Below are 16,412 nucleotides of genomic sequence, written 5' to 3' on the forward strand. Positions count from 1 at the left end.
AGTCTTTAGGACAATGGATTCTCCAGGTAATCTTTCACCACACTGTTCCCAGTGAGGCTGGAAGACGGTTTGTCAACACCGTATTTCAGGCTGGAGGTGAAAAGAAGCTGTTGAGGAAATTCCCTTTGCAAGCCCTACTCCCAGCTCCCAGCTGGTGAGACAATTTACACGGAAAAACCATGAATACAACACAAGATCTGAAGTGTCTCCACCCTCTAGGAACCTGGGAGAAGCTTGGATAGGCTTTGGTTCACTGTCTAGTTGTACAGGATCCCGGCAACTAGTAGTCAGACCTGCCTTCCTAACAAACCTGCTGAAAAAGGTAGTAATAGTTAATGCAAAGATGAAAACCACAGGTCTGCCAAATTAGAAACACCTCCGCAGACCTAACTGGCACTTACCACCAGGTACTATACATTCAAATGGGAAAGAACAAAAGAACGTACACAAAATATCAGAAACACATTGTTGATAACTGTGTCTACAAGGCAGGGTGAGGACAGGGCATGTGGCTCAGGGCCTGTAATCCCAGTACTTGGCAAGGCCAAGGTGGGAGGATCACTTGAGGCCAGGAGTTGGAGACAAGCTGGGCAACATGAGACCCTGTCTCCACAAAAAAAGTTTTAAAAATTAGCTGTGCATGGTGGTGAGCTCCTGTAGTTCCAGAGACTTAGGAGGCTGGGGTGGGAGAACTGCTTGAACCCAGGAGGTCAAGGCTGCAGTGACCTGTGACAGCACCATTGCAAAAATAAAGGCAGGCGGCTGGGCGCGGTGGCTCAAGCCTGTAATCCCAGCACTTTGGGAGGCCGAGACGGGCGGATCACGAGGTCAGGAGATCGAGACCATCCTGGCTGACACGGTGAAACCCCGTCTCTACTAAAAAATACAAAAAACTAGCCGGGCGAGGTGGCGGGCGCCTGTACTCCCAGCTACTCGGGAGGCTGAGGCAGGAGAATGGCGTGAACCCGGGAGGCGGAGCTTGCAGTGAGCTGAGATCCGGCCACTGCACTCCAGCCTGGGGGGCAGAGCGAGACTCCGTCTCAAAAAAAAAAAAAAAAAAATAAATAAATAAATAAAATAAAATAAAATAAAGGCAGGCAGGATGATGTGTAAAGAATGGACAGAATTTCAAAATGCAAATTTCTAGAGAGCTTTTCAGAATAAAAAGTTTCAAAAGTGAGATGGCATCCTAAGATATTTCATTTTATAATACGTAGTTCTGTTAAGTTTCAAATTATTTTCTGGAGGAAAATTAAACACCACCTAAAAACCTAAAGGTAGCTGAAGCTCACAGGTGAAAAGTCAGTCACTCCACTCGGGAGCTCCAGAAGGCTGAGTCTTAGTCAACATTATTTTTCTTTTTTCTTTTCAGAGACAGGGTCTCATTCTGTCACCCAGGTTGAAGTACAGTGGCACAATCTTGACTCACTGCAAAACCCGCCTCCCAGGCTCAAGCGATCCTCCTCCATCAGCCTCCCGAGTAGCTGGGGCTATAGGCAAGTGCCACCATGCTCAGCTAATTTTTTTGTATTTTTAGTAGAGACGGGGTTTCACCATGTTGGCCAGGCTGATCTCGAACTCCTGGGCTCAAAAGATCTGCCCGCCTCAGCCTCCCAAAGTGTTGGGATTACAGGCATGAACCACTGTGCCCCGCCTTAAACTGCCTCAGCCTCTCAAAGTGCTAGGCTTATGGGTATGAGCCACCACACCGTGTTCAACATGGCTTTTCTGAAAGCTCTGATTACATGCTGAATTTACAAATGGTGGAAAACAAGGAGTAATGGTTAATAAGCTGAATGGTACAGTAAGAATTACACAAAGTAGAACAATATATGAATTAGAAATTTAAAATTTAGTTGAAGTATAAAAGAAATATTGCCAGAAACACAAAGCACAGATGAACACAAAAGGGGAAACAGCTTAATGGGTTTCTGTTCTCTGAAAACCCAAGGCATATCTCTGAGTGATAAGAGTACCCCAAGAGGCAAAGCCCTCTGAGGTCCAGAACCAGAAGGACAGTGCTACTCTACCTACTGCCAGTCTGGCACTATCTGTAGGCTGGAGTTGGGTTAGGGATGATACATTCACAATGGACTTTGGTAAACTAGGGGACGACGCAGACAAACACTGCAGAAAGGAGGAAGGACTCCCTCTCCAGCATCTCAAATCCAAGGCTCCAAGTTGCCAGGCTTGGGAAAAAGTCACATACTTTCTCAACACAGGCCATCTGCTGACAATCCAAATGTAAAAAATACTGCCATTAGGCCAGGCACAGTGGCTCACGCCTGTAATCCCAGCACTTTGGGAGGCTGAGGCAGGCAGATCACGAGGTCAGGAGTTCGAGACTAGCCTGGCCAACATAGTGAAACCCCCTCTCTACTAAAAATACAAAAAATTAGCCGAGCATGGTAGTGGGCGCCTGTAATCCCAGCTACAGGGGAGGCTGAGGCAGGAGAATTGCTTGAACCCGGGAGGCAGAGGTTGCAGTGAGCTGGGATTGCATCATTGCACTCCAGCCAGGCGAACGTGACAGGCTTCATATCAAAAACAAACAAAAAACCCATGGCCGAGGCCGGGAGCGGTGGCTCACACCTGTAATCCCAACACTTTGGGAGGCCAAGGCGGGAGGATCACAAGGTCAGGAGATCGAGACCATCCTGGCTAATATGGTGAAACCCCGTCTCTACTAAAAATACAAAAAAATTAGCTGGGCGCGGTGGCGGGTGCCTGTAGTCCCAGCTACTCAGGAGGCTGAGGCAGGAGAATGGCATGAACCTGGGAGGCGGAGCTTGCAGTGAGCCGAGACTGCGCCACTACACTCCAGCCTGGGCCACAGAGGGAGACTCCCGTCTCAATAAAATAAAATAAAATAAAAAAACACCCACTGCCATTAGCAGCTTTCTTTTATTTACTTATTTTTTGGAGACAGGCTCTTGGTATGTTACCCAGGCTGGCCTTGAACTTCTGTGCTCAAGCCATCCTCCTGCCTCAGCCTCCTGAGTGGCTGGAACACGTATGTGCACCACCACCACACACAGGAAGAGCTTTATTTTACAAAGTACTCTTCCTACCTGTGAAGTCTCCAAGAAAAAAGAAAACAAAGTACTCATCTATAGCAAACAGTGATCTTCTGAACCTTTTTTGAGATGGAGTTTTGCTCATCGCCCAGGCTGGAGTGCAATGGCACAATCTTGGTTCACTGCAACCTCTGCCTCCCGGGTTCAAGCAATTCTCCTGCCTCAGCCTCCTGAGTAGCTGGAATTACAGGTGCCCGCCACCACACCCGGCTAATTTTTTTTAAAGTAGAGATGGGGTTTCACCATGTTGGCCAGGTTGGTCTTGAACTACTGACCTCAGGTGATCTACCTGCCTCAGCCTTCCAAAGTGCTGGGATTACAAGCGTGAGCCACTGTGCCCGGCCGAGTTCTTTTTTTAATGGAAAGAATTTGGCATTCCTGCAGTAGATATAAGGCAGCAGAAACAGAAACTGTGCAGGCATGTGTAACAAGAATGCAGATGCCATTTATTTGGTCCATAAGTATAGTCGTTATTTGAGTTTTACAAAACATCGAATATAAATAACCTGAAACTGTAACAATACACAAAAATTGGCTTCTTACACAGACATACCAGGCAGTACAAACTGAAAACTTGAGTAAATTAACATTGTTTTACATTAATATACATAGTGCCATTTAACATTTAAAAACAAGTTTCAATGCATAGCACTTGATACTTCTTTCAATCTGTTTCAATCAGTTAAGAGTATGAAAATGGTTAGATCTAGGCTAAAAATAATTCTTCTTCTAGCCAAAAATAAAGGCATAATATTTATAACCAGGTATCAACTTTACTAAACCACAATATTTTGAAACTATTAATGATACCTAAGGGTATTTACATTAAAAAGGCAACATGCATTGTGTTGTTTTATCTCATGACTGGTTATGCATACACTTTGTTCAAAGGGTTTTTAAACTATATTCCTACTTTCAATACAGCATACTGCAATGTGTCTAACAGTTCTAGCAAAAAGAATGCTTTCAAAGGGAGCAGAATAAGTTTCAAGTCACTGGTGTCAATTTTTTCCCTTTGGAACAAAGGACATAACAATCTGGTTCTGCCCAGATAAACTAAACAGTAAGAGGGTTCTGTTTAGAGGCATTTCTGTTCAATCTAATGCTATGACATCATCAAGCTCTTCCTTCTGTTCTAGACGTGACCTCTTTGCACTGAGATTCTCTTTCTCATCTAATTTCCTCTTGCGGCTTCTCTCTTCTTCACTGACGTCAGCATTATTTGAAGAATCTTCTTCATCCGAATCAACTATGAGAACGTCATCTTGCTCTTGAGCTTATTTCAGAAAAAAGGAAAAAAGAAAATGGGTAAAAGCGTGGGAGTTACTTGTGCTCACCAGTATTTTCTGTAATTGAAAGCTGACTCTTCTAATATACACCAAACTTAAGAATGGCTGCATTTTCACTTTACACATCATGTATTTCCATACTGTTTTAAATCTTTTATATAATAAGCACCTATTTATTTTCTAATCAAAACAAAAAATTGTGACAAGCATTATGTAACTCAAAGGACCCATTACACATCCTTGATTCTACCTCTACCTTCTCCAATAGAAGAGCAGAGGGAACATATTCTAATAATGGTAGTAGTGGTAACAATAACAACAACAATACAGCACTTACAATGTGCCAGGAACTGTTCTGAGCACTGTGCATATGACAACTCATTTAATCATCACAACCCTATAAAGAAGATCACATGATTATCCGCTTTCCAGGAAAGGAAACTCAGTGAATGACTTCCCAAGCTTACACAGTAGCAGAGGATGAAGCCAGGAACCATCCCCAATGCAAAAATGATACTAAAGGTGGTTTTATCTCCTCGTCCAACAAAATCAAAGGCAGAATACCTACCTTACTCATGGCTGTAACCCTGGAAACCTACCCACAGTAGAGAATCAATAAATGTACATTTCAAATTATGATTTTGGAAAATCTACCATATAGTCTCTTCCTCAAAGGAGGATGATGGACCTTTCTAATTTCAGTGAGGGGGAAAAAAAACAGGTTATGAACCAATGACCCAGGCCATAATCTGAATGTTCATCTTCAAAAATCTCGAGAGAACATTAGAGCCAAGAGTAAACATATTCCAAAGAATGCCACAGACAGGGTCAAAGAAATGAAAACAAGTAAAAATTTGGTAACTTTTTGTTTCCTAACTAAAGGAAGAGAGGGAGCAGAGTAAATATTCAAATCAGAACACAGTAAAGAATCAGTTAATTTGGAAAAATACCAAGCACCAGCACTGGAAATCCAGGGGAAAGGACTATACCCAAGGCATATTGGTGACGAGGAAACTCTAACATGCCTAAATTCCATACTTACCAAGCATTTGTTCACTCAAAATAGTCAGATGCATGGATTTATTGCTCCTAAATAAAACAAGCATACAAAACCCCAACCTGCTACTACATAGGCTGACTGCGCACTAGTCAACTATCATTTCAAACTGTAAAACCAATTAACAAAAAATAACAAAGTGTTCTTATTTTCTGTAAGAAATTTCCGTAAGAATTTCCCCCAGTCTTAAATGACTTTTTGTTTGTTTTGAGGTGGAAGTCTCACTCTGTAAACCAGGCTGGAGTGCAGTGGCGCAATCCCGGCTCACTGCAACCTCCGCCTCCCGGGTTCAAGCGATTCTCCTGCCTCGGCTTCCCAAGTAGCTGGGGCTACAGGAGTATGCTGCCATGCCTGGCTAATTTTTTGTATTTTTAGTACAGATGGGGTTTCACCGTGTTGCCCAGGTTGGTGTCGAACTCCTGGGCTCAGGCAATCTGCCCGCCTCAGCCTCCCAAAGTGTTGGGATTACAGGCATGAACCACTGTGCCCCGCCTTAAATGACTCTTTTTTTTTGGAGACATGGTCTTGCTGTTGCCCAGGCTGGAGTGCAGTGGTGTGATCATGGCTCACTGCAGTGTTGAACTCCTGGGTTCAAGTGAACCACTCTAGCCTCCTGAGTAGCTGAGACTACAGGTACGCGCTACCATGCCTGGCTAATTTTTTTTTTTTTGTACAGATGGAGGTCTCACTGTGTTGCCTAGGCTGTTCTCCAACTCCTGGCCTCAAGTAATACTCCCATCTTGGCCTCTCAAAGCGCTGGGATTACAGGTGTGAGCCACCACACCCAGCCCTTAAATGTCTTCATGGTTCATAAATTCAAAACTCCATTACAACAATCAATACCAAACCAATACACACCTTTAGTAGTTTTATGGATTTATGGTCAATGTTCCTAATAATCAGTTTGCTTTTATTCTTGCTTGGTGGGTGTTTAACAACCTGCTGGCTGGGGTCATACTTACCTGTGGAGGTAGAGGGCTGAGCTCCATCATCACTGCCATTGGTTATGCTTTTGGCAGCATCTTCAGCTTGTTTGGGTCCCACTTTTTCCGGGGCATCACCAACAACCTCAAATTCAACATCCTTTCCTAGGTCTTCACTGTAGGAAAATCACACAGGTCACTGCTATGACTATTTACAAAGCAAAGGAGCACCAGAGAAATCCTGTTGTTCCTCAAAGCATACACTATGTACACACCAAATATGTGGATCCTAATTTTTTTTTTTAATTTTTATTTTAAAAAAAAATTAGAGATAGGGTCTCGTAATGTTGCCCAGGCTGGTCTTGAAATCCTGGGCTCAAGCCATCCTTCCACCTTGGTCTCCTAAAGTGCTGGGATTACAGGCATGAGCCAACCATACCCACCTTGGATTGTAATTTTCAAAGAGCTAAACTTACAATAAAAAAGACGGTACACAACAATTTCTGTGATAATCTACATGCACTATCAAATCAGGGCAAGGTTTTGGTTTTTTGTTTCTTTAAAACAGTAAATTAACTTTTATTGCTAAAGCAGAAAACTGAGTCCAAAACTCAGTGGCCTAAAGTAGTAACTCTTAGACATGATTTCTTCAGCCACTATGGAGTGCAGTAGCGTGATCTCGGCTCACTGCAACCTCTGCCTCCCAGGTTCAAGCTATTCTTCTGCCTCAGCCTCCCGAGCAGCTGGGATTACAGGCAGCTTTTAGATACCATGTGGTATTTCTTTTAGATACCATGTGGTATTTCCACTTCATTGTACATGTCCTTCCACTGTCTTTTCTTTCACAAGTGAAAACAAGCATGCCACTTACATCTAACTAGTGTCCAACTGAAGCAGGACCGCTTTGACTCCATTATACAACTGTGAATACACTACTTACTAATAACTCTCATTCAGTCCTTCCTGTCATTTTTTTTTTTTTTTTTGAGACGGAGTCTCGCTCTGTTGCCCAGGCTGGAGTGCAATGGCGCAATCTTGGCTCACTGCAACCTCGGCTCCCAGGTTCAAATGATTCTCCTGCCTCAGCCTCCTGAGTAGCTGGGATTACAGGCACACGCCACCACACCCAGCTAATTTTTGTATTTTTAGTAGAGACGGGGTTTCACCATGTTGTTCAGGATAGTCTCAAACTCCTGACCTCGTGATCCGCCACCTCAGCCTCCCAAAGTGCTGGGATCACAGACATGAGTCATCAAACCTGGCCTCCTTCCTGTCATTTTATGCTTTTTATAAACAAAGTATGAAATGCAGTTCTCTCCAAATAGCCACACAAACACTATGCATGTTTGTATACTCATGAAAATACTGACAAAATAACTGGACACAGGTGGCAGCACCACTAAACCCTTTGTTTGTTAGATGCTACCCAAAAACCCCAAGTCAGGCTCAGTTCCACCACGTCAGTGAGCATTAACAAAAATGCAACCTGGTCAACACATGAATATATAAGCAGACATGGTAAGATACCATGTCTCCCTTAACTGTGCTATAGACTCAGGAATCTGTACAATTCTTTTTTTTTTTTTTTTGAGATGGAGTTTTGCTCTTGTCACCCAGCCTGGAGTGCAATGGCGCAATCTTGGCTCACTGCAACCTCTGCCTCCCAGGTTCAAGTGATCTCCTGCCTCAGCCTAAGTTTTTGGGATTACAGGCGTGCGCCACCACCAGCCTTTGGGCAGGCTGGTCTCAAACTCCTGACCTCAGGTGACCCACCCACCTTGACCTCCCAAAGTACTGGGATTACAGGTGTGAGCCACTGTGCCTGGCCAGTACAGACAATTCCCAATATTCTTTTGCTATTGTCACAAAATCACAAACGAAATGATTTGTTTTATGGGAGAAATACTACTTTTTTCTAGAGAAACTTGAAAAACAATTAATAATTTTATTCCAGTTTAATTACTATAATGAATTCGCCTCTGTTTAAACTGTTCAAACACCTGGACTCTAGCTCTTCCTGATCAGCCACTACTGATGACAGTTACTCTTAAACATTTTTTGCTTATTTCTTTTATTTCTGGGTTTGTTTGTTTTTTTAAGTTGGAGTCGCACTCTGTTGCCCAGGTTGGAGTGCAATGGCACAATCCCGGTGAACTGCAACCTCCACCTCCCGGGTTCAAGGGATTCTCCTACCTTAGCCTCCCAAGTAGCTGGGACTACAGGCGCCTGCCACTATGCCTGGTTAATTTTCGCATTTTTAGCAGAGACGGGGTTTCACCACGTTGGCCTTGAACTCCTGACCTCAGGTGATCCACCTGCCTCAGCCTACCAAAGTGCTGGGATTACAGGCGTAAGCCACCACACCCTGCCAATTTCTGATTCCCCAAATTTTCCTGTTGGTCAAACATCACAGAACTCAGTGACCAACTCGACCAAATATACGATACAGTTTCAAATGAACAGCAGGGTTTAAGGATAAGAAAACACTTTTCCTCCATTTCCTCTAAAGTTTATATATTCAAATAATTTCTTACAATTAAAATATTAGTAGCTCTTACCTATGAAGGATGTTGATCAATAAAGTATAGTCCTGGAGGAAGTCATCTGCTTGAAGCCGGCTGCCATTTCTAATTCCAAATTCTGACAACTTCTTGTGATTATTAGCTAGGAAATGTGAAAATAATTTAGATAGTTCAGTTACATCTTCATAGAGCAGTCAGGTTTGTTTTTTAAAAAGCTAAACCTCTGTTATGGGGCTGAATTGTGTCCCATCCACCAAAATCCAAAGCTTGAAACCCTAATCCCTAGTATCTGAGAATGTGATTGTATTTGGAGACAGGACTTTTTAAAGGAATGATTAAATTTAAATGGGGCCAGTAGGGTGGGCTGTAATCTGATCTAACTGATGTCCTTATAGAAGGAGGAAGGCAGGCACAGTGGCTCACACCTATAATCTCAGCACTTTGGGAGGCCAAAGCAGGATTGATTCCTGAAGCCCAAGAGTTGTAGTGATTGCACCACTGCACTCCAGCCTGCTGGGCAACAGAGCAACAAAATTTTTTTTTAAGACTCTGTCTCCAATCAATCAATCAATCAATCGCGAAATCTGAACAGACATCAGGGATGTGCACCCCTAGAGGAAAGGCTATGTGACACAACAGAAAGGCAGCTATCTGCAAGCAAAGGAGAGAGGCTTTAAAATAAACCAAACCTGCCAGCACCTTCATCTTGGTCTTCCAGCCTCCAGAACTGTGAGAATGTATTGTTTAAGCAACCTGGGCTGTGGTATTTGTTATGGAGGCCCTAGCACCCTAAAACATTAAAACACTGGGAATTCAGTCTTAAAACACTTAACTACCGAAACTACTTCAAGGGGACCAGACTGAGAAATTCTGAAAACTTTTCCCCATTCAAATCAATTTTTTTTTAAGACAGGGTCTCACTGTGTTACGCAAGCCGGAGTGTATCCCAGGCTTGAGTGGTCTTCCCACCTCAGCCTCCAGAGTAGCTGGGACTACAGGTGTGCACCACCATGCCTAGCTAAAATTTTTTTTTTTTTTTTTTTGGAGACAGAGTCTTGCTCTGTTACCCAAGCTGGAGTGCAGTGGCACCATCTTGGCTCACTGCAACCTCCACCTCCCAGGTTCAAGCGATTCTCCCACCTCAGCCTCCTGAGTAGCTGGGATTACACGCAACCACTACCATGCCTGGCTAATTTTTGTATTGTTAGTAGAGACGGGGTTTTGCGATATTGGCCAAGCTGGTCTCAAACTCCTGATCTCAGGTGTGACCCACCCACCTCAGCCTCCCAAAGTGCTGGGATTACAGCCACAATGCCCGGCCTAATTTTTGCATTTTTACAAGAGATAAGGTTTTGCCATGTTGGCCAGGCTGGTCTCAAACTCCTGGCCTCAAGTGATCTGCCCGCTTCAGCCCCTCAAAGTGCTAGGATTAGAGGTGTGAGCCACCGCACCAAGCCCAATTTTCTATATAACCTCAATTTTCAATCCCCTTCTTTTTTGTCTGTTTTTTTTTTAACATTTATTTCATCGTTTATAAGGAAAACGTTTAGAAAGGTTTTCCCTACACTGACACCCAGAACATACTAACGGTTTCTCCTAGTTCTTTTCCAGATCTGTTGCCTGCTTTACCATTTTTATCACCAGGAATGCCCTTGGCATTCTTACCCAGATTTCCACCTCCAAGCCCTTTCACACATCTCCACTGACTGCAAACCTCTTGGAACCATCACATTCAAAAGGAAAACCAATTAATATGGGTTCTTATTTTGGTGATTTAGCATCACCTGTGAAATCTTGTGCTGGCCTAACAACGCTGCTAACGTTGTAAGGCTATTCCTCAACTGGGCTCCAAGTTCTGACTTTGAGAATCTCAAATCTATCACCTGCCACTGCCTTAGTAAAAATCCCTCAATCCCCTCCTCCCTAACTAGCTCCCTGCTACTCCCCTGTTTAAACCCTGGTGGCAGGTGGCAGTGAAATACTGCCCCTTCCTCTGGAGGGTAGGGGTCAAGGGAGAGGAGGAAGACACACAGTGCACGTATGACAAGAGAGACTCCAACCTCACCACTGCTGCCAACCCCTCAGCACCCCAGCTTCCAGTGAAACCAAATAATGGGCCACTCCCAAGGCAGTTTAGGTTGTTTCACAAGCTCACACCTTTGCAGACAGATGTTCATTCTGTCTAAATGCTCTCTTCCTTGTCCAGTGAGTCCCAACTATTTCTTCAAAAACTGACCCAAGGGCCCTCTCTCTCCTATTACTCCCCCTCCCTTTCACAAAGCTGAGTATACTTTCCTTAGATTTGTACTGTGTACACACTCTTTCTACAGTTTTCCTTGGACTATGCTGAATTCAGCTGTTGACAACCTCCCTTCTCCTTCCAGGCCGCAAGGCACTTCAAGCCAAGGTCTGTTGTCTTACTCATCCTTGACTTATGAATACCCAAAACTATGCCTGTCATACAGGACTCCACACATATTCTGATAAGTGCTGTCTCACCCTCCAAACCACATGTATTTCTGTACAGAACGGTCACACTGAGAAGCCACTGAGATTCCTGACCAGTTTCCATTTTTAAGCTAGCATTTGAAAGTGCTGGCTACAACTAAGGGACAGCATATAATCACAGACAGACTTTTTTAAAAAAGTCAGCTGGCTAGAATAAGGCTTGAATACTCAAGTAGACTCCTAAAATAGAGCACCACACAGCCAAAACATGGCCTCCAATTACACATGACCTAATAGCCCAAACAATTTCTCAACAAGCAACTACAACCAAGAAGAACCCTGACACTAAACCTGCATTTAAAGCCTTAACATCTGGATCGCAAAGTATGAATAAATGACCAATGGACAAATAGGTATGAATTAACTCAATATACAGGGAAAACACAGGGCCTAGAACCTTTGAAAATAACAGTACACTGGCAAAAACTGGGACATGGAAAAACGAGAACAGCAACCCAAATGAGCTGCAAAAGTGACTGAGGAGGTACAGGATCAACGAGTACAGTCTGAAGGAGGAATAACTACGACGCAATTCTTACTATGAAAGCTTCAACAGAATCAAATATATTGTACCTTGTATAGCAAATGCATCAGCAAAAGGGATGACCTGCTTGAACTTTTCAAAGGAAAGATCAGAAAGCCAAAACTGGGCACTGAATTTCAATAATCTTTCTGCTATATAGAAGGAACAGGCTACCAAGGCTTGCCCACTCTTGGAGAAAAATCTCCAAATGCCTTAGAACCCTCCCCATTGTGATTTGACGGAAAGAACAGTCTTCTCATCACAAGGTTAGCTCCCAGGATCCATGATACCGGCAAGGAGGTTCCTTGGAAGTGGACAAGAGCACTGCAGTCACTGCAAATGTCTGACATGGAGCTCCCAAACATGGAAGTGTGATGACCCCCAGCAATGTCACCTTGAAAGAGCACCTCCATGACCAAACACTGCCACTCTCTGTAATACTGAGTATCATATACAGTAAATGAATCAACTAATGTGCACTCTTTCCTTTAAGCAGTCTCCTCAATGAGAGGAGTGAATAAATGCAACGTATGATACCTTCCGTCTCTCCCTCTTCGGAAGATATTAGGATTGTTCCTTTCCCATCTTCAATTTGGACATCTGGTGCTACCATAGCAAATTTTTCTTTCACTATCTAAAAAAAAAAAAAAAAAAAAAAGGATTCAAAATATTAACGTAGGTAATTAAAGATCATAAGAAATCCTAGACTTCTATAAAGGCTCTTACTTTCCCCTTCGATTTATTGGAAACCGGCCAAGTCACTCTTCAAGATCCCTTAGAGCAAGCAGGAAAGCCGTGAGGATTCACCTGAGTCCCATCCCCGCATCTGACCACTGATGCGGATCAGATCCAGCTTCATCCCAACAGGGGACTAGGAACTCCCTGGCCGGCTCCTGCTACTTTGTCTTTCCCTGCAGATTAGGTAGTGAGCTACACACACTTGACATATTTCATTTCAGTCTCTGTGCCAACCCTGTAATGGCAGGGGTTTGATAGATGGAATCATTTCTCATTAACCTGACTCTCAGATAAGCCTCCCCATTCCATGCATTTAGAGAAGTGATAATATTCTGTTAAATCCTACCAGCTCCTAAAAAAGAAGGAAAAAAGGAGGAACTCTCTATAGGTCTAAGTATCCTACAAATAGAGGAATTACCTTTAAGCTCAAGAATCAGGAGATACCAAAGATAATTATTTTCTAGAAAAGAAACTAGGGCAACCACCCTCTGTTGTACCTGCCACTTCCCTGACCAAAACATAAGCTCAAATCAATCCGTCCTGCGTAACCAGTTTCTGGAAGAAAGGCCATTCCCTATCAGGCAGCACTGCTATTTGAGAAGGGCCGCTTCCTCCTCTCTCAAGAGGCATGTAAATATGTAGCATTATGATGGTCACAACCAGAGAACAACATGAAGTGATCTCAAAGTGGAAAGTGACACTTTTGGGTCATAAAACAAGAAAACCTCCCTAATACACAAATATAGCCAATTTAACAGGAACTTAAGGACCAGACCATGTCCTAAATCCCCATTTCTTCCCTCACTTCAGCTCCAGAGGTGAACCCAGGTGTGCACATGCTCCATGTCCTCAGGGACTAACTTACCACACCAGAATCAGGTCATATTAGTTAAGTGTGTACCACCACCAACTCTCAACTCAGACCTCAGAAATAACAAAAGCCCCCAAATTTGCTGGGAGTGGGCACTGTCCAGCATGCAGAGAACCCAAAACTCTGCAAATGACTTATACCCTTTAATACAAAGCTGGTAACTGGGGCTTTGCTGTACTGGAAATGCAAACTTTGCACTGCATGCAAATACTTATCTGCTCACTGCCACAGTGAGGACCATTCAAGGATACCTGTTATTTGTCAAAAAATACAGAATTTACCCACTGTCTGGGAAGCAAAGAGCAAAGATGTCCTCTGCTTGCAGTGATACTGTGCCACCACTGTGCTGCAGATTCCAGTCAAATACTCCCACTCCGTTCTGGGATGTGAGGCACTTACTCTGGAACCACAGACAGAAAAGCCTGCAGGTATCCAGAAGGCAAAATAACCCAGGAAATCACAGCAACACATCTCTGCAGTCGGACCTTTTCAGAGTCACTAGCTAGTGTTCCCTTGTTATCACAGTAATACTGTAAAAGCAAAAGGAAAAGAGACCCAGGCCTTGCACTGACCTTGTCTTGTAAGGTGAGAACAGTCACTTTATGGACATTCAGCCGCACAGTCACCTCTGGCTTGCTGGCACATACGTAACAATTGGGGTTGGGAGGATCCAGTGCACAAGGCACAAGAAGCTTCTTTCTTGGGTTTGGTTGTTTATTCAAAAAAATCTTTGGAGGAGAAATAACAGGCAGAAATCAGAAACGTGTGCTATAATTTTATATACCATACAATCTAAAATTGCGTTTACCAGATATCCAATAAAAAATGACTTAAAAATTCCCTTCCAGATGGCAAAATGGATCAGGAAAATCATGAGCTTTTTAGGAGTCTAGTTTTTCAACCTTCTTTTCTAATCAGCTAAAGGCCAGGCTTGCTAGCCTTGCTGAAAAGACATCTCCTTGTATTATATAACACTCCGTGTTCTTCTGCAACCTAATTTAGCAAGAGTAAGGGCAGAGGCATGCTCATCTGTGGTGCCTTCATTGTATCAGCTGCTGGTGTCCCTCCCTGAGGCTATTCTTATCAACCAAGTAATCTCATGACAAGACCAACACATTCATTTCTCCAGTTAACAATAATGCCTTTCACAGATGTCTAGAATCAACGTCACTGCCTTCCCAAATTTTCTGATTATAATAACATTTATATAATGAGGGAAAAAAATAACGTATTTCTGGCAGTATATGTACCTATTTACCATTCCTCTAATACTAAACAAAAAAATAATTAAGAACCAAGGCAGATATAAAAATTACATTGAAATTAAGAAAAGCTCCAAGTTCCTGCTACTACTAAAGTTTGGAAAACACTAGCAAGATCCAACACAAACAACAAATGTCAGAAGATAAGAAGTTGAGACACGAACCTTTATCTTGTGACTACAATGTAGTGTTAAGTCTGCTAAGAGGAATGAATTCTAAAGGAGTACTCTATGGATTCCCCCGAGCATACAGAACTAAATCCCTCAAGAGACACTAAAGCCCTCCTCTGTAAAATAGCTTCTCCCTACAATGAATACTAGCAGGTAGAAGGGCTAGAAGCAAACTGCCCAGGCCAAGCAGGCTACAGAGGCAGAAAGATTTGTTTGATTTTGGGCTTCACTGGGAAGGTAAGTGTGCTCAGGGAAACTGACAATAAAAGCAATTGCTACCACGATTAATACCTGGGCTAACATTAATCCATGCTGGAATTCATTTACAAATGTAAACAAATGAAATCCAGATATATTACTTTTTTTTCTTTTGAGACAGAGTTTCACTCTTGTTGCCTGGGCTGGAGTGCAATGGTGCGATCTCAGCTCACTGCAACTTCGCCTCCTGAGTTCAAGTGATTCTCCTGCCTCGGCCTCCCGAGGAGCTGGGATTACAAACTTGCGCCACCATGCCCGGCTAATTTTATTTATATATATATATTTTAGTAGAGACCAGGTTTCTCCACATTAGTAAGACTGGTCTCGAACTTCCGACCTCAGGTGATCCGCCCACCTTGGCCTCCCAAAGAGCTGGGATTACAGGCGTGAGCCATTGTGCCTGGCCAGATATATTAATATTAATAGTCCAAGAGTGACATGGAGCTAAGCAGGCAAAGAAACCAGAAGGATGTGATGGGAAATAACATACATTTTAATAAGTTCAGTAGTTTGTACATGCCTGTAATTCTAGCCCTTTAGGAGGCCAATGCGGGCAGATCACCTGAGGTCAGGAGTTCGAGACCAGCCTGGCTAACGTGGTAAAACCCCGTCTCTCTCCTAAAACTACAAAAATTAGCCAGGCATGGTGGCGCCCGCCTGTAGTCCAAGCTACTGGGGAGGCTGAGACAGGAGAATCGCTTGAAGTTGGGAGGTGGAGGTTGCAGTGAGCTGAGACTGCGCCACTGCACTCCAGCCTGGGTGACGGAGCAAGACTCCATCTCAAAAAAACAGATACCCAAAAATAAAGTTATTAGAAATTAAAAATATATACAATAAAAGTTTAAGTAGAAACGACAGACTGGACAATCTGATTCTGTTCCTTCAAACTGAAATTTCATGAAAATATAATATTTTAAGAATGCATCGAGGCTGCGCGCAGTAGCTCACACCTGTAATCCCATCACTTTGGGAGGCTAAGGAGGGCGGATCATTTGAGAATAGGAGTTTGAGAACAACCTGGGCAACACGCTGAAACACCATCTCTACTTAAAATACAAAACTTAGCCATGTGTGGTGGCATGTGCCAGTAATCCCAGCTACTCGGGAGGCTGAGGCAGGAGAATCGCTGGAACCCAGGAGGTGGAGGTTGCAGTGAGCCAAGATCACACCACTGTACTCCAGTATGAGTGACAGTGAGGTTCCGTCTCAGAAAA

At 43.4% G+C, this 16,412-nt stretch overlaps 1 protein-coding gene across 2 annotated transcripts in view; it reads right to left on the reverse strand.

Annotated features, from left to right (window-relative positions):
* Positions 1–3,502: 3,502 nt before the first annotated feature.
* Positions 3,503–16,412, reverse strand: part of UBA2 (ubiquitin-like modifier activating enzyme 2) — a 58,944-nt gene continuing 46,034 nt past the window's right edge. For both annotated transcript variants that reach the window (XM_011982305.1, XM_011982304.1), the window contains exons 13-17: positions 14,081–14,236; positions 12,437–12,533; positions 8,905–9,010; positions 6,386–6,522; positions 3,503–4,353 (exon numbers count right to left, since the gene is read on the reverse strand). In XM_011982305.1, the coding sequence (XP_011837695.1) occupies positions 4,172–4,353; positions 6,386–6,522; positions 8,905–9,010; positions 12,437–12,533; positions 14,081–14,236 (678 nt within the window). In that variant the 3' untranslated portion in view covers positions 3,503–4,171. The remainder of the gene's footprint in view (positions 4,354–6,385; positions 6,523–8,904; positions 9,011–12,436; positions 12,534–14,080; positions 14,237–16,412) is intronic.

This window comes from Mandrillus leucophaeus, unplaced genomic scaffold (genome assembly GCF_000951045.1).
Source record: "Mandrillus leucophaeus isolate KB7577 unplaced genomic scaffold, Mleu.le_1.0 Scaffold238, whole genome shotgun sequence".
Classification (NCBI taxonomy): Eukaryota; Metazoa; Chordata; class Mammalia; order Primates; family Cercopithecidae; genus Mandrillus; species Mandrillus leucophaeus.